The sequence below is a fragment of the Sylvia atricapilla genome, chromosome 1, assembly GCF_009819655.1.
Source record: "Sylvia atricapilla isolate bSylAtr1 chromosome 1, bSylAtr1.pri, whole genome shotgun sequence".
NCBI classification, from domain to species: domain Eukaryota; kingdom Metazoa; phylum Chordata; class Aves; order Passeriformes; family Sylviidae; genus Sylvia; species Sylvia atricapilla.
Genome location: NC_089140.1, coordinates 119,777,515 through 119,804,052, shown reverse-complemented (window position 1 = coordinate 119,804,052; position 26,538 = coordinate 119,777,515). Strand labels below are relative to the sequence as shown.

The window sequence follows — 26,538 nt, the reverse complement described above, 5'->3', positions numbered from 1 at the left end:
ACCAAGCAACACATACTCCTTATCTTTACCTGAGAAAAAGAAAAGGACACCAAAATTGTGTTTTCCTGGGAAGTGGCTGCACAGAGGAAAATCTACTAGTCCACTTCAGTGACTCTGTCAGCAGTTCTAGAAAATCTAGTCTGAAAATCTGGCTCTAACTCATGGTTACTTGGTCAAATCCAGGGGTTTATTGTTTAGGACCAATATCACAACAGTAGTTTTCATATTGTTATAAAATATTCACACTCACCAGACCAGATTATATGTAAACTGTTGAAGTCATCATGGGCCAGAATTGTGGCAAAGCTGAATGTGCAGTTAGTTTTTTAAGGTCATAAAGTCTTATTGCAAAAACAACTGACTATACAGTTCTAAAGGCAGACTAAACTGCTGTGAGCACTGTTTATTTCAACAAGTAGGAGTAGTTTGCAACCCTTGAGCAATAAAGACACTATTGCTCTTTTTGATGTTGATTTGTTACACGAGGTTCTTCAGTTGAGGACAATTAGATGTTCTGGTAACTGGATATTCTCATAAAACTCACAGCTGGTACAGACTGAATTTAAACCTCTTTAAGGCATGCTGCAAAACACTGGGACCTTCAAGGTGGTCATTAATAACATATCAGGACCTAGACATAAGAATCTGAATATTTGAAATTATTCCTTTGAGCTGATAAAGGTTTGATACCTATTCCTACATAGAAGCTACTTCTGTTTGTTGTAATGACAAATTTAACTGGCTTTTCCTTTTAAGAAAAATTCAAATGATAGCATACTCTGAAATGCAGTATTATTTTGGAGCAGGTATTTCATTAACAAAAATGTCTCACGTATATTAAATATTAAAATTGCACAAATAGTGCACACAGTACTACACCTGTACTTCTCTTCAGTGCCACAAAAAAACTTGACATAAACAATGCAAACAGGTTGAAGACCTAGTGAGGCCATTACTATTGCTCTCTCGTGTTTTGTGGGTAGTTTATCACCTCACATCGGGAAGCCTGCACTTAGATATGCTCATCGTTTAAATGTATTAACTTTTAGGTTGTTCCATATCTTTCTGATTGGTTTTCCACTGTGAAGACCTGTTAGAATACCTTGACAACAGTAAAAAACTAGCATTATCTATTTCTAAAACAAAAGTCATTAAAATAATGCTATACTTGCATGAAGTGCCATAAAACTCAGGTTAAAAATAATATTTTATTACAGTTGTTTTGTTGATTTTTACTGTTATGCAAAATACCTGTAGGACAAAATGAAATTAACATCCTGAAATTCTTCAGTGATTCTACACTGACATGGACAGATCAAGATGGCTTAGTCGTCACACAGTGCATGGGCTCTGCATTTCTTCCAAAGCAGATCAGATTAAATCAGTGAAAACTTAATTTACAGTTTTAATATTTAGAAGTTTTAGTAAACAGGTTGTTTCTTTGAAATAAATACTAAAAATTCTAATTGCACATGAAGGTCTAATTACTTACAAAAGTGCAGTCAGCTGTAAATACTTTGTAAAGCCATTGAAAGCAACAGGTTTTATAGCTGCTACTGAGATTTTTCAAGGAAACTTTATCTTAGGTTCTAGGAATGAGAACAAGGAAGGATGAAATGCAGACTGGTATTTGTTTCCCATGTCAAGCTCTAGCTGGTCTGGTAGCTGAAAAAAGTAATAGATCTTTTGCTTTAATAATACTATGTAATTTAGTGTAATGCTGTCCTGATGTATTTTATATGCAAATATATACTTGGAATACTTTATCTGTTATCTTTATATCATTTCTCACAGTATATACTTCAAAGATTCCTAAGTTGTGGTGTGTTAGAGATTCTGTTTATTACAATTTGAAGGCAAGTTATAAATGCATGTGTAAAGCTGAATCCATTGAAAGAATTTAAGATATTTGGAAATTATAACCATTGCATGAAGTTTTAATCTTGGTTTTGGAACAGTTTTAGTACTTGGGAAAATGATGACAAGTTATTTTACAAAAGCTTAATTTTCTACTGAGGACTTTTATCATATTATCTTACAATGATTGCATAGAGATTTTGTGAATATCCAGAGGAGATGAAAATTTGCAATTATAGCATGAAGATGAAACAGAAGTTGTATTCATGTAAATCTTAAGTGGATATCTCCATTGGGGATTTGAGATGTGTTTCAAGCACTTTGGAAAACATTCATTCAGTTTTTTATTTATACCATAAAAGTAATTTGGATCAGTTGTGTTACATGGTCATTGAAGTGTAAGATCTCCTGTTGTTTGCAGTCCATGTTAAGTTTCTTGGAAAGAGTAATGGTCATATATGTTGCAAATGTGTTCATAATGTGCATAGGCAAGTAAGTTCTGATTTGCACATGCTTAATGTAAAAAGCTTGTGTTAGGAAAGTGTAAAGACCATTGGGAATAAACATTCCTTTATATGCCAGACAGCCAAAGAACTATAAAGCCATTTGATTGTACTTAGATATATGCTTAGTAAAATAGTGTCTGATTGATTTTAGTATCCTGTCTTATTTTAAGAAGCCACTTCAGCACTTAAGACACTAATTTCTGTTGTATAAGTACTGCTGAAAATGTTTTCTCATATCTGAAGACAACAAAATTCTGACAGCAAATAAAAGTAATCTGAATTTTCTTCTTCCTTAGTTGACAATCAGTTAAACTCTTCCCCATCAATCACATCTGATTTTATTCCAACAGTAGTCCTTTTCCTTCACTCTTGTCACCAGCCTGACTCCCCTCATTATGGTTGTGGGTTTTTTCTCATTATTTTTTGGTTGCTTTGTCTCTGTTTTTCTAGGTTTTATTTCAAGGTTTTGAGGGGGCGGGGGTTTGTTTTTTGGGGTTTTTTCTTCTTTTGGGTATAAAGCAGGTTGTAAAAATCAAACCCTTGCAGGAGTTTGCAGCTCCTTTTATCTGTCACGCTGGCCCCAGTCTCAGCAGGTAAATAATTTGTCTTTTAAAGCAGACTGTCACATTTGTTCACATTTGAACAACTCCTGCTTCAGACTTTTAAACTTCCTTTTCTTCATTATCTAGTTATGCTTTTGGCCTCCTGTCTGAATATCAGCAGTGCAGTAGGTACAGAGGATACTGAAGATCACCTTTAGCTTCTTCAGCAGTTTCTCCAGCTAAGTCTCCTCTGACCTCTTTGGTTGCAGTGCTGAGGAATGTGTCCTGACATAAGTAAAAGACATGGGGTTGTTTTGTTTTTTGTTTTTGTTTTTGTTTTTTTTCAAGTCCTCTAAGTTCCTTTTATTAAACTGCAGGTCTCCATCTCTTATTTCTCTCCTTCTGTTCTGCAAGACTTTCTCTCTTCTGTAGGTTTTTTGTTTTTTTTAAGACAGTATCCACCTGTCTTATTTAGATTCACATACAGTGGGGCATAATCTACTGTGATAAAGTATCCTCAAATATGATTTTATGTCACTTCCATTTATCTGCAAAGTCCAGTTTTCATGTGTCACCAGGTTCTGACGAGGTGTTGTGCTCTGTAGATCAGCTTTTCAATGGTTCAGGGAAATGATATTGGGTGACAATTACCAGTCTAGCTGTTAATGTACACTTCTGAGTTGTGAAACAGACCTTGTTTTCAGAATATCCTTAAAAGACAGACCTTGGACAGGATGAATCACCATGTGAAAGCAAAATCCTGTTGGGAGAAGTGCTTGATGAAGAGAGACATGCATGGAAACCTGTAGGAACTTTAAAAGAAGACTTGTTATTAATCATATTTGTCTTCTTTTTCTGGTTTCACATTTGATAGCAAAACCAGTTTTTGCTTCCCTGTAGCAGTACTGTGTAATCACAGGGGCACTCCACCAGATAGTGTATTGTTGCCTCCAGCACCAGTATGCAAGTAAAATCACTTGCTAAAAGAAAGCAGCATGGTCTTAACGCTGTAATGAGGTGTTGCTTTGGCTGCTGCTACTTTGAATTTATCAGATCTGAATTTAGATTCATATTTCACAAGGTATTTAAGCAACTGCCTAACTTTAAGCAGATGAGTAATCCCTGTTAAGTCAGTGGAACTACTTAAAGGTTCAAAGTTATGTGCATAAGTATCTTGCAAAATCAGGATATTAAGGCAAGAGAGCCTATGCAGACTTGTGTTTTGTTTGTTGGATTTTGTTTTGCAAATATTTTACTGGGTCAATTTTACTGTAATTATATTTTTATATTAGTCATATTTGAGAAGAGTTCTTCAAACGTTATGCCAATTTTTTAAGCTTTTTCTTTTTGAAGGAATTCTTCTTGACTATCACTATTTGTATATACTGTATTTTCAGTCTGATAGGATTTTAAGACGGAATTAAATGTAACAGGAATTTGTGATTGAAGTCAAGGAATTAATGCAGAGCATTTACCAAAAAAAAAAAACAAAAAAAAAAAAACCCCAAACAAACAAACAAAAAAAACCCCACCAACAAACAACCTAAAAAAAATTTTAAAAATAAATAAAAAAAACTATTACTGAATTTGCTTTGCTGTCTTCCCTACCTACAGCTGAGAGTGATGCACTGAAAGCGTCTTTGATCTCCCTCTGTACGTTGTAAAGCTTTCTGGCTAAATACGCAGTTTATGTTGACTTTACTGCTTGCATGACTCCAAAGAACTGCTGATTCACTGAAGAATTTAAAGTGGTTTTAGGTAATGCAGACCATCAGTTTCTTTTCTGTGTCTGATGAAAAGTAGTCATCGGCCAGCAGACCCATGAAGTGGGAAGCCAGGAACACCAGAAGGTGTTTGCTTATTTTACTGGAGTTGTGTATCATGCAGAATACTTAGCTTAGACCTTATCTACACAGAAGTCAAGGCATTTTAGCTATATTAATATTCTCCTGTGAAGGCAGTGTTATAATGTAATTAATACTACTTTCTGAATAAGTAGCTGAAGACACTTTATGACATATAACTGTCCACACTGGGATCAAACAATTAAGAGAGGAAGATTGTTCAGCATGGAGTGGAGAAGGCTCTGGGGAGGCCTTATTGCAGCCTTTCAGTATGTAAAGGGGGCTTACAAGAAAGACAGAGACTTCTTACTGAGGCCTGTCATTGCCAGAACAAGAGGCAGTGGCTTTAAGCAGAAAGAGGATAGAATTAGATTGGACATAAGAAAGAAGTTCTGTATTGTGAGGGTGATGAGGCACTGGAGCAGACTGTCCAGAGAAGTTGTGGGTACACCATGCCTGGAAGTGTTCAGAGCTGGATGGGATGGGGCTTTGAGCAACTTGGTCTAGTGAAAGATCTTTAATACTCTCTTCCAACCCAAGCCAGTCTGTGATTCTGTGATTCTCTTGCTTTAAGAAAACAGATAGAAATGATCAAGCGTGCCAGCTGCAAACTAACCTGTGGAAAAAAAGTCAGCTGTTGGAAACTCCTGGTTTCACCATCCCTGCCCTCCTCCTGATCCTGAGTTTCCCTTTCCTCCCTTACTGTGACAGTCACATTTCTGCAGTTGTGTGGTGAGCCTGAGCAGTGTTTTTGAGATGGCCTCTTTGTAGATCTGTCAGATCTGTAGATCTGTCTCACCGTGGGTCCCAGAGAGGTCCAAGTGCACCGGTGATGACAGAGCTATGGGACAGCCCAGAACTGTCCTCGTGTTGTTTGGCCTTGCATGGTGTGTCACGTGGTGGCTGTCACCTAGGAAGACATTCCTCTTGACTGTGGGCTTCAGCTTAGTCAGTGATGGATGATTTCCATGCCAGAGATAATTTGCTTGATAGTTTTAGACCCAAAATTAAGGCTTTGACCTCAAGTTATGGGTCAAAGTTAAAGAGAAACTAAATGTTACTCTTAGCTTTTGAGGTACTGGTCTTTTTCAGGTAGAAATAGTCATCACTGGCAAGTGCTACAGGAAAACTTTCTTGTTTGTTTTGCATCCTGCTTATATTTGCTTTTCTTTGGTCTTTGTTTTGTTTCATAACTCTAAATGTCCAAGAGAAAAAAATAATTCAAACTAGCAAAGTATGGCTGTTTACTTTGTATTTTATAGCTGCAAAGATGATTATCATGTAAGAGGTTGAGGTCTGTAATGCTGGGGAATGCTATAGAGACTGAACTGCTTCTCCTGCATTTAACCTTCTTTGGGGGATATGTGTCAAGTGTTCCCTCTTTGTTCTTTAAGGAATATATTCATTAAAATTTTGGTTTAGTTACTTTAATACGTAACGATCATATTATGGTCTATGTAGTACTGGGATTGTAGTAAAAATGTCCTGCATAGGAGAGATGGAGGCATCTCTTTTTAATTTTGGGTTTTGGAGGCTGCCTCCTTGGTAAGTGTATTGTTCTCAGACTGCATTTAAATTGTCACTGAGCACTTTAAACACCAAAACTCCAAAGGTTCATTCGGGGTGGTGGTGGTTTGCAGTTTGTCATGTAATCTCTTATGAACAGTAATATCATAAATTCATTTAGCATTTTTATTTGAGGGGAAAATAAAATACAGGAATAGAGACTGACATCCATGCCTCTTCCATATGGACTAAGCTTTTGAGTCTGGTGTTTCTCACCAGCTCTTCTGTCTTGAGATGTGTGGTCAGAAACAAAGGCTGAGTTTAGGCGCTAAAAAAGAAATGCTGAGCTTAGGTGTTAAAGAACAATTATAGCCAACTGATTTGAGTCTTAAAGATAGTGTTTTCAATCCCTTGTTGCTGGATGGTTTGCAGTGTGAAAGGTAATGACTGTAGAACACCAAATCTTGCTGTGTGCTTTAGATTAGTGAATGCAACATCTTAGTCTCAGCAGCACATAAAGCAAGTAAATGAAGGAGACTGCATGTTACCTTGGCTCTCTGTAGCTTAATTTATGGAATAGCAAATTAATTCACTGTGAATAGTGATGATATTTCAGTCAAAAAAAGATCATCTATTTTAAGAAATCTAGCTTTTGTTACATAGCTTTTATCTTTTCTTTTTAAAGACTGCAGCTTGAAAAGCAATAATATAATATTTACTCACAATAGGGTGCAATGCCTTTCATACCATGTTTGATTCCTGAAAACCTGTGGATTCACAGCACATTGAAGAAGCATTGATCAAAGCCTTCTCTGTGTTCAAACTGGAACCAAGATAATTGCATCTGTTCTAAGTCATGCATTTTGATATTGCTGTTAAAGATTGTGTATGGACAGTTAGTTGGAAGTAGAGGTCCTTGAACATGAAATCACCAAGGATATGAAAAACAGTAAGTCAGCTATTACTGCTCCAGCTTTCAGTTTCTTTTATGAAAACCCACAGTGGGCAACTGGGGGGAAAATCACAGACTGAAGATTGAAGGATGACATGGCACGTGATTAGTTGCTTGCTCTGTCATGAGCACTGTTGAGTTCATAGTGAAATGCCCCCAGACAAATGACTGGAGAGTCAATACATACGTGCTTTCTGTTTCCTTTCATCATTATGGGCTGTTGCCACATCTCTATTTTACAAGACAAGGGGTACTCTTTAATTCACTGCACACTTAAACACACACATACTGTCCTTCCCTTCTTTAATTTGCACAAGATCAGAGCAAATGTCAAAAAGGGGAGACAGAAAAGTATATAAATTTATAAGTTCTGCTGAAGTGGATAACTCCATAAACCATAAATCCATTAAGTAGATACTCCATAACTGGAGATGCTTCAGATATGCGCATGTTATCTGAGTAAGTGTCCACATGCTCCTTTGGATGAAGCAGCTGTGTCGTGCCTCGCTTTGCTGAGGCCCCAGTTGTCTCAGAGCAGAAATGCATGTCCCTGCACCTTGTTTTGCTCACTGGCACGAACCAAAATGTGTGCTTGCCACAGAGGACTCCAGCACACAAAGGCAGGATACAGCCTAACAGCTGGAATTTGTGACCAACTGATACAGAAGGGGCACATGGTTAATGGGAAATTAATTGAAATGGGTGCAACTTAATGAAGAAATTGGTAGGTTCTCACGGCCCTCTCAAAGAAGTCTGAATGTTCTTCAAAATATTCAGTGGAAGTTCTTGTCATGATGCAGGAGTTGGTGAAATATTTTGGGATGTGTTAGAACAGTCCCTTGTCATCTTAAGATATGTGATCACGAAGAGCACTAGCCTTATACTGGTACTGTTTCTCCTGAGGCACAATTTCCTAGAAAGAGTTGGAACAACCTGCACTTCCCATGATTCTTCTGAGGGAGATGTCTTCCAGAGACAAATTAGGTGTGGGCCTATATTCAACACTGAAGAGGAAGTGTGTTTAAATATAGCATTTAATCTACTTGGAAATAAAAAAAAAAATAGGAAGAAATATCAAGGTTGTAATCTCTAATCTCTAAATATAGGTTGAAAAACTCAGAGGGACCCTCATTTAGATTTTTCTTGGTTTGTTTGTTTTGATGTTTGGTGGAAAAATATCAAGGTATTTTGTGCCAATAACATAAAATTCTTCCTGTCTTGCTTCTTTTGTGTAAGACCTTTCACCATCTTGGGTTGAAGGAAATACTTGAGTATTTGAGGCTTTTTCCTATCTTTATTTTTTTTCTTCATATCCCCATTGACTGCTCTGAATGCAATGCTCCCTGACACTAATTGCCAAAAGTGGAGTTTTGTATCAAATGGGTTTTCTTTGTGTTTTCAAATTTCTCCCCAGTTTTTGAGGAGCTTTCTTTTTAAGCCTGTACACCTGTACTGTTTTTTCTTTTCAGTAATTGTCTTGTGTTTTGTATTTCACGTCTTCCTCAGTCATGCTGTCTCTTGCTTTGGTGTGGCTTTAGCCATAATTTTATGAACAGCAACACCCAAACTGTGACAGTTTTATTCCATTCACTATCACTCCTCTGGTAATGCTTTTACTCTTACTTGCTGTGGTAAGAAATCATCAAATAGTTTAGGGAATGTGACAAAAGTTACTAATGAATTGTTGAGTGTTATGCTGATGAAAATCAAGGATTATTGTGATTACTATTAAGCTTGAAAGTTGAGCCACCATCTGTCTATCTGCAAGAGGTGCTGATTTTAAGTGAACATTGTAGTACAAACTATCAGGCCATTGTTGTTAATGTTCAAAATATAATCATGTGTTTGCAGTTGGGAATCTAAAATGTAAATATGCCCGGTAAGCTTTTTCCCCTTACTTTTTTTATGTCACTGATACAGGCAGAGAAGCCAGTCTGTAAAACCTTTATTAAATATAACTAAGAGAGGATATTGGCTTTCTCAGGGTCACTGTGAGTTATGATGCAAGAATGCTCTTCCTTTCTCTGAGCTATGTGATGGTCATGGGCATTGCCATTTGTTCTATTTGTTCTTTCTTTGAAGCTCAGACAAGGAGCATATATCGTTTTTTTCAACAGCTTAAATGCTTTCCAAAGGAAGTGGTAGGGTTTCTTCTGTTGTTTTTTTGTGGGGATTTTTGTTGGGTTAGTTGATTGGTTTATTTAATAAGGACTTTGGCTCCAGTATTCTTAAGTGAACACATAATACTGTGGAAATAACAGCTGTTGTGTAAAAGGTCTCACCTGTTGGTGCTCTAATGGGTAAAATGTAAAATGAGGAGCAGGCACCCATGTTCGTTTTTGCAAGCAAATAAGTAAATTGGAGACTAGAGGAAAATGTTCTGGATTATCACTTCTGATGTAATGCACAGGCTTGGCTGCAGACCTGCATTACTGGCCTTGGTGCCAAGGAGGGACATGGCTGGAGGCAGGCTGTAATCTTCAACATTTCCTGGTTAAAGCTACATCTGTTCAGCATATTCAGGGTGATGATTGCCCAGCGAGGGCCCCTCACTCCCAGCCTGTGCCATGTCAGGAGTTTGGGGCTGGGAAGAGCAGCAAGACTACAGATCTGACTGGGCAGCACCCACCGGCACAAGTCCTTTCCGCTGAGCTCCCAGTTGCCCATGGGGAACTGTTGGGGAACTGTTAAAACAGCTCCAAGTTTCTTCTCAGGACAGAACTGATAAAGCTCACTGAGAGAGAGGAAACAATACCATCAGTGTTTAATCATTTAACTGTTTATGGATTATACTGACGTACTTCAGACTGGGTGCTGATCCCCGCTTCATGAATCTGAATTAGAGAAAGAGAAATGGTAGCGCCTCATTAATTAAGCTTTAAGTGTGGTTCAGTCTGTTGAAGGGAGCCCATTTGTACCTATCAGTGCTCTTAGCAGACATTTTAAAATGTCTGCTAATTAATATGTGACAGAACAAATTAATGCAATTGAGGTTAAAAGTGACTTTGTCTGGATGTAAATCATAGCAACAAGATAAGCCAAGATTTTCTAGGGTAATGAAAAAAGATCTCTTAATTTTAGAGAATATTTTAAACAATGCAGGTTAATAATCACTACTTTTCTTCTCACAGCCACTCTGTATTCATAATGTACCTGAAGTAATGTAGTCACTGTTGAAATATATGAAATTTATCTTAAGCGCAGTTTTGAAAAGGACTTGGATTTTAAAAATTCCCTTTAAATAACTAAGATGCAGAAATAAACAGTTTCGTCTAAGAAGGTTTTGTTTTTCCGTTTGCTTTCCCTGCAGTAACAGGAAAGTTTCTGTTTCAAATTCGCCATGAAAATTTGGCTGAGGCCTATGATGGTGGGTTAGACAAGTAAGAAGAGGGGCCCAGGCTTCTATTTCTGAACACTGGGCTGTTATAGAAGAAAAACTTTACTTGTCCTTAATGATTTAGAGCTTTTTTGCCAAAGATTTATCTACCATAATCTGGACTATTAGAAACAGTAGGAGCCCTGTAATCCATGCTAACATGGGCACATTAAATTAAACCTGTTTCTGTTTTTTCTTAGCTGTCTTCAATTATCTGTGCTCCGTTTTGGCCTACTCTTTATTGTGGAAACTTCTTTTCATGGGCTCATAGGGAGCCCATGATCCATCATATTTCTCTTTCATGGACTGCATTAGATCTCCTGAAAACTTATGCAGTTGTCAATGGCAATTTATAAAAGCAAAAAGATCTTTGCCTGTTGTTGTGGATGATCTGGTATGTCACAAAGATTTATTATCAGCATCCTAAAATAAGACAGATATTTTGTAATCATGGCGATGTGGCATTCAAAGAAAGGGAGTCATCTGTTTCCTTTTAACAGCTGGTTGAGTACAGAAGAGTTAGGCTTCAAGAAACAGAGTCTGGCTAGATTAATCCTCTTTTTCTAGTATGTTATTTTGGCCTGAGCTTTGGAAACCTATAAGTTAAATTAGCTTGGCAACTGCATCTGCAGATTCTAGTCTAAAGAGTGTTAACCCTTATATCTTTATTTTCAAAATCTGGCCTGTGTTTTTACATGTCAGAGAACCAATTGGAGGACTGTTAACATTTGTAAAAGTAATATATTATTTCTGAGACCATGGCGGAGCCTGGTTTTGAACAAAATTATCAGATTCTGCCATGTTTCTTGTCTTTGAAAACATTAGCTCAGCCAAAATGTTAAAGAACATGGGACTCCCACCATTTAGGCATTCATATTAATACTATTTTGAGAGATGAATTATCAAAAGAAGATGAGGTTACTCATTAGGTAAATATCTAACACTTATAAAATTGCAAATGCCAAAAAGCACAGTAAAATTTTCTGTCCTAATTCAGTACATACCAAAGAAAATAATGACTTTGTTAAATGAAGTGATGCCAAATATTTGTGTCTAATATTTCAGTGCAGGGGTCAGTTAGCTTGGCTGTTTCTTTTGAAATGCAGCCATATTAATGTAACAGATTTTAAGTCAGTGCTGATGGCTGTGTGGCATTTGCTGTCGCACACAGTTGAGTAGTTTACGTGACTGTTTTGAAATCATGTAAATAGCAACAGATGCAAAACTGTTTCCTGGATGTGTTTGTGTATACAGCTACAGATACATATATTTGAATCTACTTATCTGATTCTAGCACAGAATAATAAGTGACTGATTAAATTGAGGGTGTTTTGGGGTAAGGCACTGACAGCCAATGTACTTAATCTAACACTTGTACTCCTTTATTGCTTGAGTACTGTATTTCAGGCATTTATTAAATAGTTTAAGTTATACTGTAACCAATCAGATATTTGTGATTATACTGGTTACTAGACATTCTTAGGAAATATAAATGCGAAAACAGAGCCCCCAACTCCTATGTTTAAAAATGCATTTTTAAACCAGTGAAAATTATAAATTCTAAGCATCATCCTGGATTTTGGCTTTTTGGTAAGGAAATTTCCTGGACAGGGAACCTTTGGTGATTAATTTATTTAGATATTTCTCTAATCAGTCAGTATACACTGGACAGATAATGTTGGTGGTCTTTTTGGGGAAAAATAGTATCTTTAAGACACAGGAATATATACATGTGCATTTAATTTTTCTGATTGCAAGGTAAGCACAACCTTTCATTTCATATATTGAACATACTCAAATGTTTTAGTAATAAGACCTGTCTAAAAGTTTTTCAGGAGTAAAACTATACCCAGTTATATTCCTTTCCACCTTTTTGAAAACTTAGTGGAAAAGGTTAATTTTGCAGCATATCCAGGGATTCAACAGGTGATGGTCATGATGGAATTTTAATTCCATGTTCCAGAGATGAAAAACAATTTTCCACTTACGCTGTGGTAGTTTGACACATTGCCATAAGTTTAAATGAGGCATGGGGTGAGAAATAGTTTCTGGATTCAGGGCTCCTTTCAGTCTTAGTTTATGTCTTAGACATAGCAATTGTCCTTCTGTGTCTTTAGTGATAAATAAAAATACTAGAAATAATATAACCAAATGAATTATTTTAATTGCTGCATAGTTTCATATTTTTATTGTGTGGGGCTGGATCAAGCTGTTGAGGATTTGGGGTCCTGGATAGGGCACTTCAGTCTTCACTTGAGTAGCAGCAGCAGTGAGAGGGTTGTAATGCTGGGTGTTACTTCAGTCCCCAGTCCTTAACTTACAGAGACTGGGGACCTTCTAAGGTAATACCTTTTTAGGTAAGACAATCTCTTGCCCACTGCATTAAGTAGATAAATCTGTGGATAGGAGGTACTGTAAATAGAAGATAGAAGTTCTGTAAATAATGCTATTTATGTGAGTAACGTCACTTTTAGCTGTCACTGTTATCCAACAGTTAGCAGTCTTCATAGAAGTTACTTAAGTATATTTCTGGATGGGATTCTGCCTTGGTGCTCTGAGTGGTGCCGTGTGCCAGGAATACAGCACTGCTCATGGGGCTTGGAGACAACTGGATCCTGGGGCCAGGGCAAGAAGGAGTGGGCACTTCCACTGCTACCTCAGTCTTCTTCCTCACTTCCCAGAAGCAGATCACTGAGTTTTGTAACAATAAGAAGGAAAAGGGGTCATAGATGTTGATGACAGCAAAGACGGTAAAATGAGAGAGAGGAAGAAACCAAGGAAAAGGTAGTAAAATGCTTATTAAAGTATTTAGTAAAAAATACATACAGAGATAATGGGCTTCTTTCTCTCCAGCAGTTAAATATTATCCTTGCTAAGTTGAATTTCATTATTTTTGTCCTTGTTCCAGTTTAACTGAGCTGGGGGCAATTATTTCTCAGGCAGTACTTCTGACAGAAGGTGTATTGAGTGACAAAAATACTGGTACAAGAAAAGAATGATGGCGAAATGTCAAATTTATTAAGAGACAAAACTAGTATTAATTTTAGGTGTTATTACTTCCATTTGTTGCTATTCCTAAATCCATCATGAGTTTTCAGTGCTTGTTTTCCTTTCAGTGTCCATGAAAATTTTATATGCTGGCTACTGTTACTGAATTTTCTAAGAGCGGGACTTCACTCAAGGCTTGTAAAGCTCCACGAGTGTTTACCTATGTTTGATGGTTTTGTGAGAATCTGAAGCTTTCCACAGAGTTGGTGCCTTAGTGATGCTTTTTTACCACGGGAAGGTGGGCCAGGTGTACATGAGATAGGAGAGCAGCTGCACCAGTTAGAGCAGCTTGCACTGGAAAAAAGAAATCGCAGCATTGTAAGTGCTGCTGCTCCTGAATGACTAGTTTTGCTCACAGCTTTCCAAGGGCTTTTAGCTTAAGCCCTAGGGTCATTTACCATTTAAGTGTGCTTCCACCAGCAGTAGTAAATATGGAGCGAACCATGTGGGTGTGATGAGCAGAGCAGAACGTGGGGAGATGAGTTGGGCAGGCGAGCGTGCAGTGGGAGTGCAGCCCTTTCCAACCAGAGGGGAGCCGAGCTGACAAGAGGGCTGTGTCAGGGAGGTGGGCAAAGCTGTGCTCACAGTGAATAAACGTGCAGAGAAAAAGTGCAGCTGTGCTTTTTTAATATGCACTGCAGGAGATTTCAGCAGCCTGATGATATATCATGCATTAATGTTGAAAAGATAAACACATTTGGAGAGCACAGGAAGGCCTTGTGTTTTTATGTTAGCAGAATGCTTCCTAATGAATAAGAACGTGCTGCTGGCTTCACAGAGCCATATGGCAGCTTTTCTAATTTTAGTTCGGTGCAGATGCATAATTCTCCCTTGTTTTACCTCCTAAAACCTTCCTGAGATGTTGCATAGTTTTTCCTGTAAGACTTGATCTATAGTTTCTGGGGGAAAATACGTATTCAAGAGTCTAAGAGCTTCTTTGCTTTGGACAGATGTGTGCTGTGTGATGAAAGAGCAACCTCACTATATAATCACTTCCCTAAAATAGTAGCTAACTTTATTCACAAGGATGGGATAAGCTGGTCTTAAAATTGATTGCTGAAATAGTTGCTGTTTCTTAGGCACTGGTGTTTTGAAAAATTGCTTGCTTGCAGGGAATAAAAACAACTTGTATTGAGGCAATGGGAACTGGGTAAGAACGTGCATGGGGATATCAAGTTTCAAGTGAGCCATGGATCCTAGTGCTTAGAATTACACAGCTAAGAGGCAGAGCTGCTTTCCCTGTGGTTAACCAAGCATCAAAATAACTTGCACGTTCTTCACTGCTTTACTTCATCATGTGTAGTGATCCAGAACTACTCACATTACCAAATACAGTTTTTTGGGGTTTTTTCTCTTCTGTGTTTTATTCAAGTTGATACATTTGAAGGCACTTTCTCTACAGCCCTATTCATGTTAAAAACCTCCTGTCCATTACCACAGTCAATACAATTACTTAGCAATAGTTATACACAGATGTTCTTACATCTAATATTTGAAATGTTATTTAATCTAATACTCAAAATTGTAAGGTCAGCTAAAATACAGCCTTTGCTAAGTATGCTTTCTATTATATGTTAGCATTAGCTTTTAGTGTTGTATCTACCCTTAACTTTGGACAGTTAGATACTTCTGCAGTTTTCTTGATTATCTGGATGTTATTTCTGCACACCAATTCAGAAGAATCGTGGAGGGAAACTTAGATATATGAATTAGGCAAGACAAAAGTAGTTGGCTAATACACACAAAAAATGGAGAGGATAAGTTGTTTTCAAGATAGCTCTAGTGTAAAAGTTAAATAACACGTTTAAACTTTGTATGGCTTTTGCATTCGCTTTCAAGTGATGATCCTGCTACTGCTGTAAGGATCTTGATTTGTGTGATTTTTTTTTGAAGAGTGCAGGGTTGAGCTTTCTGGTGTAATTTATTACAAATCTCTTTGTTTATATTTTTTTACCTGTTGTACAAAAAAGCATATGAGATTTGAGGTAAGTGTAATTCCAGAAAATTACAAAGAGCAGGAATTATAAATAGGACATCTGGGAAACCTGTTTTTAGCAGTATTGGATAATAAACTTGAATTTACCTGTTACAGGGATTTTTTGGGGCTTTTTTACTTGACCTTTGTCTTTGGTGGTTTTTAGGACACGAGTTCTTCCTTGTCTATTATTTCACCAGCATCTCTATTTTGCTCTTCTTGTTCTGTGAAGAGCCTTAAATATTGGTCCAGTGAAAAATAAGCTAAATCTGTGTTGATGCAATTTTTCTCTTTCAAATTATGCTTCATCTTTTTGAAACTCCTGCAGAGGCTAAGTTTTGCTCTTTTAATTCAAAAATACATTTTGGTTTTGCAGAGAGCACGAAAGGGAAAATATTTCAGTAGCGGGTTTCCTTAAGGAAGTTGGAGCATGAATACAGACAAAGAGAGCTTTTTGAGTTGTTCAGCTGGTCCTGCCTGCCCACCTGTAGGAAAGTAGGGTTTGAAACACAACCAAGAGAAGGTGATGCTCGTCAGTAACACTTCAGACTCTACTGTCAGAAATGCAGAAAGAACTGACATAGCTTAAGTTGGGAGGATGGAAAACCAAGGCTTGCTAAGTTAAAATGTAGCGGGAGACTTCCAGCTATTGCTTTTGGCTTCTATTTCTCTGACTTACGAATTTCTGTTAAACTAATGTGATTTCACAAAGGTTTGCTTTCAGAATCTGGAATGAGCTTTGAATAAAGCTTGAGGCTTCCCACTCATAAATTTGTCAGAAAATAATTTTGAGGGCTTTTTTCTGTATTCTTTTCTGTATTCCCCTTCTTTATTCTGAATATTAAATGGAAAAGTAAATACCATTTATGATCACTAGGAAGATGCCCAATTGAAAATATTAATATGTATTTTAGTATAGTACTGCTTATGCAGTTGTAAACATACCCACAGTTTAAAGTCTAAATTACACACATCACTAAAATACTACATAATTGGATGTATATATTCTTTGTAGTATGTCTCTCAGGGGTAGTTGTATTTTATTTAAATTTTTCTCTCTCTCTAGGCTAAACTCATAATTGAGCAGAGCTAATAATTATTTCATGTTCTTGGAGTTTATACTACTGTAATTCAGATAAAATATGCTTGATCCCTGGTAGCCATATTCATAAGGATGGGACTGGTTTTTAATTCAGTGCTCACTCTCCAGTGTAGAATTCCCTGTATGGAGATGAAGCCATGGGAAGCCCCTTTCCATCCTGGTCACTTCCTCTGGCAGCAAAAGGCTGTATTTCTCTGTCCACACTCTTCCTCTGCTGCCCTTTGGCCACTGTGGCTGTAGGACACCTGGTAACACTTGGCTGACATTTAACAGGGGCATCACTGTTGTAGCAGGAGGCATCACTGGAAGGTGGGAGGTCAGGGAACCAGCTCCCTCTGTCCATGTGGCTGCAGTGGCAAAATCCAGTGGCTGTGCTTAGTCAGAGGGTAACACCAACAATTCTCCTGGGGCTGGAAAAACAGGGTTCTGAGAGGCTTTCCAAGGTTGGGCCTTTACAGCTGTTTTCCTAAGCTTTGACATTCAAAGATCATTAATCTAGTGTAGAAATTATAAACTTTCTCTGCTTTTGATTTCTTGATTGGGCTCCCGTGAACTTAAAAAAATATAAAAGTGAAAAAGGGAGAGTTTATATTCTTGCTCCATTACTTAACACCGGAAGCTGGGACTGTTAAGAAAAATGAGGAATTTGCGATAATGCATTATTTTGTCAGCATTAGAAATTCATGTATCAATCGTTGGTTGTTTTCCAGCCTTCCTGGAACAAATTTTTGTTGTCAATTAACCCCATGTGCCATATTGCTGAGGGAAAGATTTGCATTTCAAGACATTGCCCGTGGCTGACTGTCAGGACAGCACTGCTGACAGGATTCACACTTACTCCTCTTGTATGTGCTGATAAAGTCTACACGAGGGGCTTTGCAATTCAGTCAAAAAATGGATAATTTATTGCAGAGCTGAACATTATTAGTAGCTGCTTGTTTATAACAGTGACGTAAATTACAGCTGGTCCTGCTCAGCGGCTGTCTGAGGCCTAGGTTTCCTATACAATGCCACTTAAATTTAAGTGTGGCTTGTGGCCTGGATGTGCAGCCTCTTCTAAGCTCTCCAGCTACTTGAATTCTTACCCAATTACATTACAGATCCAGTTAGGAAGTCCATAATTTTGGAGCACTTGTGATTTATACTGCTGTTCAGAGTGCCTAGCCAAAGTTCATGAGTAGTGTGGTGTATGTTGTCACCATCTCTGGGACAAGTGGGTAGGTAGCGTTTGAGTATAAATCGCATTTTCATATTTTCTCCATTCATTACGCTTTTTCTTTGAGAAAGCACTGAGTTTATTGATTCCACAAAGATGTTGGGCCCTCTGTGGAAAAGAGTGTGAAAGGGAAAAGAAAATGAAGAAGTCAAATGGTTGTGAGGGACAGCTGGTGATGAAGCAGAAGCAGTCAGGGATTAAAAAATCAAAATGGAGAAAGCAGGGAAGTGGAGGGGAAAGCAGCAGCTCTCAGGAACTGAACGTGAGGTTTGAGAGATCCTTGCAATACCCTGACCTGGTATTGCACTGTCTGTGTTGGTTACTATCATAATAATTTTAAATGTCCTCTTTTCCCTTTGTATAAAACCTCATCAGTGTGCATGAAAGAAAACAACTGTTTTTATCAATGTTATGGGGTGGTTTGTATAAACTCCATGGTTGTAAGAGTGAAAAAACCAGCAGCAAATATTTCGTATAATGTAAAAAAAAATCAGTAGAAGTTGTCTGTAAACCAGTGACATGAGGAAACTGTAATTAATGTGGTTGCACACCATTTTGGATCATATCTGCAGCCCCTCCATTTCTGATTCATAGAGATTAATCCCATGTTCTCCCATAATCAAGATAGTATCAATGGCTGAAGCACTGGTCAAATGAGAGCAAGAAGCTGGCATCCCTGTCCATTCTAAGATTTTGCAGTGTGAAAATAGAGATCACTTTATGCTAGGAGGAACAGATGGGAAACAGATATCATCACTGGCTTTATTAAAAGCTCAACTCTATTTTTAGAGTTCTTTTAGAATTTTTAGAACATGTTTTCAGTTTCGTATCATCATATGGTGCCAACTCTGCTGTGTTGTAGCATGGGAAGGATTGTTCAATTGTTTTTCTGTTACACCTAATTTCTGCTTTTTGCCAAAACAAGAAGAGTGAGGAAAAAAATAAAATCCCTCCCCTAGTCTAAACCAGAAATGTCCTCGTGAGTTCAAGTGGCAGAGGAACTGTTAATAGTTATTTCTAGTGAATTTATTTCTATCAGATTATGCTAATCAGAGTGATTTAAAATTAGTCCTTTAGCTGCAACTCCATCTTCAGAGCAATTTGCTAAATCATTATTCATAGTGGTGTTATATAGTGTATAATACCTAAGAAGACAGCTAAAATTTTTGTGAGTCTTCATGAAAGCAAGAAACCATAGAAATCTAGGATGAGAGAGCCAAGTGACCAAAGCCTTATTGCCAGTGGGTGATCGCTGGCAGGAGAACACCCAGGGCTTCACAAAAGCAGTTCCTTTACTACTCTGTGTCTGAGCAGCACATATTCACACTGACCTTAAAACCTACGCCAAGGAAAGTTCAGAACTTTACCTGCATTATTGCAGATCTGCAGATAGTGAAAAATACTGTACACTTAGATACATTTCAATTTGCATGACTGTTGCTTTAATTTTCACTAACGGTGATTTTCCAAAGGCCCTTTGTTCCATCTGCACTTGATACTTTCAATAATTCCTACAATGAATGTTCTTCTAGTTTATTGTTGAAGGCATAAATTCGTGTTATAATTTCAGTGTGCTTTCATGTTTAATAAAATAATCTATTGCATCATACTAGAAAATAAGACATTTCTAATTTTTAATACTCTAGATTTCAGGATGGTCCTAGCTTTTGCATAGCTGCAGCTTGAAAAATAGTAAAATAATGTTTGGAATATAGAACTAACAACAAAAAATAACTTGTTATATTAATTTACAATGTGCATCAGAATATGTATTTTACATAGTAGTTTTATTACTTTCATTAATTCATCCTTAAACAAAAATACCATTCTTGAAATAGGAAAATGAATACAGTTCATTACTTGATAAATTGGAATTATAACTCCTTCTAGGTTTGAAAGTTCTCTGAATATTCCTTACATTTGGAGTTGGGTATAACGTATGATGCTGTACACAACACATGTTAATGTATAGCATTATCTTCCAGGAGCCTGAAATCATTGTTTGCTTGCCTGTAATTTTCAAATGCAACTTGAAATTTTACGCAGCTCTAATAGCATATTGGTAAATAAGGTGGTATGAAAATTACGTGATAGCATGAATGTGGGTGGAGACATGGGAACAGAACTGGGGCCTCTGTTTCTCAGTACTGAAACTGTAGATTGTGGACTTAATGTTTTTCCTTCTAAATATAGCGGTCACGGAAAAGCTCTGCAGCTGTAAGCTTTGCATACTCTTTTAGATCAGTCTTCTACTACACCTTGATCCTGGTTTTCGCTCGCTGTACCTTCATAAAGAGCCCTTGTTATTGCCCAGTGTTAGGCTCCGTAGTTTGGTAAAATGTCTAGCAGAGAAACATGAGAAATTATTTCATTTGTGCCATAAGACCTGAAAACTGAGAGGCAAATAGACTAGTTATGCTTCCGTTGAATCATTATGGGAGACTGTCTAATCTCATTTTCAGAACTGTTGCACTGTAAGCGCTTCACAGCTCTTCTCAATACTCTCTGGGCTCTTGGTGTATCAGTGAGATCAGCCCTCTGTCGTTTAACACATCGTTTTCTCTTTTGCAGAAAAGGCAGCAGCAGCTAATGAAGATGAAGTGCAAAAAGCAGACGTATCATCAACAGGTCAGAGTGTCATCGACAAGGATGCACTTGGGCCAATGATGCTTGAGGTAAAGAGCACAAAATCCCTGTGTTTAGGGCAGTTCTGGTCCTCCTAGGATGAATGAAATGAAGAGGCTAGTCAGAGATCGCTGTAAAGGAATGGTCAAGAGAGACAAGCCATCCTGGCTACTTGGGATTCTGTCATTAAAGAGCAGGCAGCATATTTATTTCTCTTGCATTCAGTGATGAAACTCAGCTTGAAGCAGGGAGAGGTACAGAGAGTTCTCCTTCTTTGTAACACAGACAGCTTGAGGGGCTTCAGCTGATAGCGAGTCTTGGGTATCTGCTTGTTCATGTTTTATTTGTTCTGAACTACAACAGCTGTGGAAGACCTGTTGCACTTAAATATTGACTTACATGTACTGTAGTATACAAGTGAATAATATTCCTCTAAAATTGCATGTCATTGCTATACTGCTTTACTATTTTATCACTTCAGCACATGAAGCAGGACTCTTCCCTCTAAAATATGAAAGTAATCTGGGAGAGATTTTCAAGATACGTATTTCAGTTTGTTCAGTTGAGATTTCTGTCTGACTGTAGCTGTTATTTTGATACCCCAAAAGGCTGTATGGTTCCAGGCTGGCTTCCACGTGTGTGCTAGCAGTAATGTTGGGTAGGTATGTTATCAGGGATCCTTATGTCATGGGCTACTGTCCTTTGGCACTACTGCTTTAACTGTTTAAGCTCACTTGCAAACTATTTATTCCCATCCCATTCTGGCTGGGACTTCATCTGTAATGAAGAATAAATGTTACTTTAGGTAACAGAGAACACAAACTCTGAATCAAGTTAAAGGAACCAGCTTTGACAGAAGCCTGATTATTCTGAATGCATGTATAATAGTTTTAAGTATTTGCTTTATTTTTCATAATTGGTCAAATGAAAACATCGTTTTCTATACTGTGTACAAAATAAAGGCTCCAAATTCATGCTGCAAAACATAAGATTAGACAGATTGGAGGCATTGTTCTTTGAAGAGTGGGGGTAACAAATTAATTTATTTAGTTTAATATTTATTATACATATTCGCTGAATTGAATGTTGTTTTTGCTATCAAACAAGGTTATGCATTCATCCCTACACTGCTATGTTAAAATTTATCTTTAATTTTCTATTAATTTAATTGTAAGGACCTGTTTTAATCACAAGGAAAATAAGATTATATTTTTCCTGGCTTATCTTGTGTGATTGGCTATTACAGCAAATATGACATGTAAAATCACCCATTTATTCTGTTGTTCCATTTAATTTAGTTTCGTTTTCCTTTGCATATTAACAATGAAACACTGTGGAACTTAATTTATGAACCATGGTCCTTTTGCACCAAGAAACTTAAAAAGAGCTGAAAGTTGTTCTTTATTTGCTGTAGAAAGACTGCAGATACTTTCTTTGTACCTTTATCACCTTAAGGAAATGCAATTCAGTTATTTCATCTTTACAGAACTGTTTTATACAATCTCTTAAAAAAACCCTACTCTTTCTCATTGCCAAATAATAATAAAAATGGCAATGCTGATGAAGAGTTTATTAGTTGATTTGGTTTAGAAATGTAATTGTATGTTTTTGTTAAAGAATAAAACTGAAGAATCCTCAGAATAATGAGTGTTTCCAGCTGAAGAAAGTGAGTAAAATTCGTCAGGAGCTGCCTCTGAGGAATATGTTTACATATTTCTTGCTTAAAGCATAAAGTAGATAGGAAGAAAGTGTGGAAAAATAGTCAAGAGAGAGATGACAACATCTCAAAGAACACAAATGTATTTTCTGTTCCAATATATAATCTAAAATATCTGTTTTTTTGATTTCTCTTCCATCATATTGGCCATTATTCACCCATTTTCCCAATAGCTCCGGGAAAAAGTTTTTGATACTGGTGGCTTACATCTGGGAACAGAAGTAAGAAATTATTGCAAAAGTGGAGGCTTCTAAAATATTCAGGTGTCTTGGTGCACTTACTTCCTCAAAAGCCTGCTGCTGCTTACCTGCAAGATTATTTTCTTAAGAGAATAGAAAGAAATGAAAGACTGAAATATAAGGCCTTTTGTTACTCTAAGCCCAGATGGCCACGTCTGTGATGAACTCAAGAAACAGCTGTGAGGGAACAGCACAGAGAGCTCTTCTTTGCCAAAGAAGTTGCCACTCTTGGAAACAGTTGGGAAAACTGAAGATGATTGTGGGATGCCAGTAACTCTCATAATCTCTTGCTTGCCATCTCCACCTTTGAAAATTTTCTCCTTAGGACTCCAATAAACATCTGTGATAACTTTGGTTTTGCAGCCCCTGTGAATTAATGTGTGGACAGCTGCCAAGCAGAATAGTTCAGCCAAACCCACACCCTTCTGCCAGCTCTAAATACCCTGGCTTCTATGGTTGGCCAGCTGCTGACTGATGTGGCTAGCATCTTTTTTTTCTTTAATTAGTCTTCAGCCAGCTCAGCTCTCTGGTACAGCTCTTCATAGCCTCACACAGTACAGGTTGCTGTTGTGTAGTAGGAAGTATTAAATCAAACAGGCCACTGATTTTAAGTGATGGTGAAATGCAGCCTAAGACACTAATCCATAGCAGAAATGCTGATTATTATACTTGAAATTATTAAAACTTGTACTAGAGCCTCAAATTATTAATTAATTTGTAAATCTCTGTTAGTTAAAATAAATACTACTCAGCGGGAAAATGTAATGAATGTTAAGAAAGTACATAAAGTACATAAAGGAGAGAGCTCACAAAGAAAGTAAATCAACAGGAGGAACCAGGAATTATCAGATACAAGAAGAAGGCAATGATAAAAAATTATGTCAGAATTAAAATTTGTGACAACAGGAGAAAAAAAAGACCTAGTTTATCTTAATTTAGAGGGAGTCAGTGAAAGTATACATGTATACATTTATTTATGGGTTTTAATATGTTGTAATTTTAAAACAGAACAAAAAAAACCACATTTGTCAGCCATTGGCTCAGCTGCTCTGCTTGCATTGTGTTTTCACTGACCCTGCCCTGCAGCAGAATCATTATCTTACTTATCTAATTTAGTTTGGGAAGAACCTCTGGAGCTTGTGTATTCCTACCTCCCACTGCAAGCTGGCCCAAGTGGAGTGGGAGTCCAGCTGAAGTTTGAATACCTCTGTGGAGGGGGTTTTTGCAGCCTCTTCCCTTATCTGACCACCTTCATGGTGCATTTTTTTTTCCATGAAGTTTCCTGACTCACAGCCTGTGACTGTTGCATCTCTTCCTTCCCTTGTGAACCTCCAACCAACAGCCTGGTTGTGCCTTCTCTTTAGCCTCCTGCTAGGTGGCTGAAGGCACAAGTAAAATCTATCCTTGGCCTTTTCTTTTATTGCTTGGATTTGCCAACTGCTCAGTAATGTGCAATATTTTAGACCTCTCTCTGTTACCAGTGGACTTGAGAACTACCTGCTACAACCAGCCCACGAGTTGTACAGTATACAAGTTGGGTCAAATAAAAAATGCCTTGTGCTTGCTGTGGCAGCTGCTTCTTGTTCAGACTGTTTTGCAGTGAGCTGTGTTCACATTTAGCATAGATCCACTTGGGTTTGACCCACAATGAATTGTGGGTGGCCTCTTTTTCTAATTTATTTTTGTCCCTGGAGATACAATAACTAACAACTCTTCTAGTGATTTCCTGCCAATCCTTAGAGAGGTGAATAAATCAGGCAAAGCTGCAGAAGTCTGTGTAGACTGTTAAATGAGTGCTTAGACCAAAAGCTTTGGTGCTTTTAAGTTTAACTGTATCCCCCCTTTATTTGCTTATATGACATAAAATTAGAGGGATGATATATTTCTGCCATCTGCAATCATGCTTGCATCCTAAGAAAAATAAAGTTTGCATGAGAATTTCTTACCAATACTCAAATTCTTACTTCATCCTCATTGAGTAGAAGTGATGTGGTATTTGGCTTAGGCTTTAGATAACAAAGGGCAGATATCCTGGAGAAAATGCTGCAGCTAGGTCATCACTGTCACAAGAGATAAGAAGGGAAACCAATCAGCAGAAAATACTAATGTAGACACTTCCTCACAGAAATTTTAAGTCCTTTGGAAAACCATGAAGCTGAGTTGAAGAGGTGAAAATTTGATTCCTGTTCCCTGGATGATGTGGTGACTGAATTAAACTGGTGTCAATTTTTTTTAGAAATGAAAGTCTTTGGAGCAGAGGCTGAAGCTCCCCCACCTTCACTGCTCACTGCCTGCTCTCAGCTCCCTTTGCCCTTCTCTGCTTTTAATGCCTCAGATTCCCAGCTCCATGGGGCCTTGTCTCTATGCAGATACACTGCTGGGGATGGGGAGAGAGTCTTTCTTTCTGCCAGTGTTTTCCTTGCCTTGTGCCAGGATGTCCTGTGGTGTTTCCCTGGGATCAATCTTCCTGTGTTGCATAGAGGAGTGAACAGGCTGTGGGTTTAGCAGAACCATCTTCTGGTCCAAGTTTCTTACTTCATACACAGGCAGATGGATAGAAGGCAACTTCTCCCATTTTGTTTGTTTGGGGTGGAGGATTTGGTTTGTTTCCATATGTGGTTTTCGTTATTTTGCAAGGTGTGTACCTTTCTGTGCTTTTACACTAGTGTCATATAAGTAAGATTAGGTGCTCAATCTGAAATGTGTCCTTTGCTCTTACAGACAGTAATATAAAAACTGAGATGGATGAGGAAAGATTCAATTATGTCTTCTGAATAGAGTATTTATTTTCTGTGTATTTTGTTAATCTGATTGTTCACTATGGTGTGTGTTCTCTCTCTCTTTCTTTCTCTCCCTGGTTTTCTGTTTTTCCCCCTTTAGGCCCTAGATGGGTTCTTCTTTGTAGTGAACCCAGAAGGCAATGTTGTGTTTGTTTCTGAGAATGTGACCCAGTACCTGAGGTACAACCAAGAAGAGCTGATGAACACAAGCATATACAGCATCCTGCATGTAGGGGACCACAATGAATTTGTCAAAATCCTGCTGCCAAAATCTTTAGGTATATAACTTTTCCTCATATTGTACCATTACTTATTTAAGTTTGGTTTTGTAAGTCAGCATTTCAATAACTTAAGTTAATGTCCTGACACTACTTACAGTTTCATCATATACATTATTTATTTTTAATGTATGTATAGACTATGAATGATTAATATTATTCTCAAAAGCATCCTCCATTCTTTTAAAATTCTTCCTTGCTAAAATTGCTCTTAGTAATTCGTGTTAGCTGATATTTTTTAATGGATCTCCAGAGTGAATCACTAAAAGACAGCATTAGTGATGTGAACTCTCTGTTAGTTCTCTAAGTCTAGGCTGTTTGTTCCAAGAATGGCCCAGGAAAGGAGGAATATAAAAGAAAAATAAAAAACTCTTTATACTGGAATTTTTATTTTAATGTTTTTATTCTCAGCAATATTTACTTGTAACTGTCAAATACTGTTTTTGTTAGTTGCAGCCATTTTTGGATTCATATTAATATTAGTTTTAATGTCATTGAGTTTTGGAGGAGATGAAAAGAAAGAGAAAGTCAATACTGGGTTCCTTGTTTACTCACAACAGTTTAAAAAGTATTACTCATTTCACTTTAGCATTTTATTACTGTGCTTATATACTCTGAAGAAGCAAAAATGTAAATGGCTAAAGTCAAAATATTACTGCATTTATTGCATTTTATGACTAAAGAGGGCAGATGAAGAGTATTTTAGATATGACCCTGCCATTTCCTAATGTGGTGTAACATTTATTCGCTCTGACTGATGTCCAGTACCTATATTTGTGCATCTCAGGATTTTGTTTCTTTTTTTACTTGTCTTAAGCACTGTGTTAGGCTTTAGTTTTATCTATAGCTCCACCCAGGTCATTTCAACCCTTCAGTCTTTCCCACTGTAGCTGTGACTGTGTTTCAGTATATTCCCTATTGTATTGCTTCCTGTTTTTATAAGTGCATATTAGTTTCGTTTCTTTCCCTTTCTAA

General features: G+C 37.4%; 1 protein-coding gene across 3 annotated transcripts in view; it reads left to right on the top strand.

The window, feature by feature from the left end:
* Positions 1-26,538, top strand: part of NCOA2 (nuclear receptor coactivator 2) — a 187,519-nt gene that overhangs the window by 116,145 nt on the left and 44,836 nt on the right. For all 3 annotated transcript variants that reach the window (XM_066332208.1, XM_066332218.1, XM_066332198.1), the window contains 2 exons: positions 20,496-20,599; positions 25,386-25,563. In XM_066332208.1, coding sequence (XP_066188305.1) covers positions 20,496-20,599; positions 25,386-25,563 — 282 coding nt within the window. The remainder of the gene's footprint in view (positions 1-20,495; positions 20,600-25,385; positions 25,564-26,538) is intronic.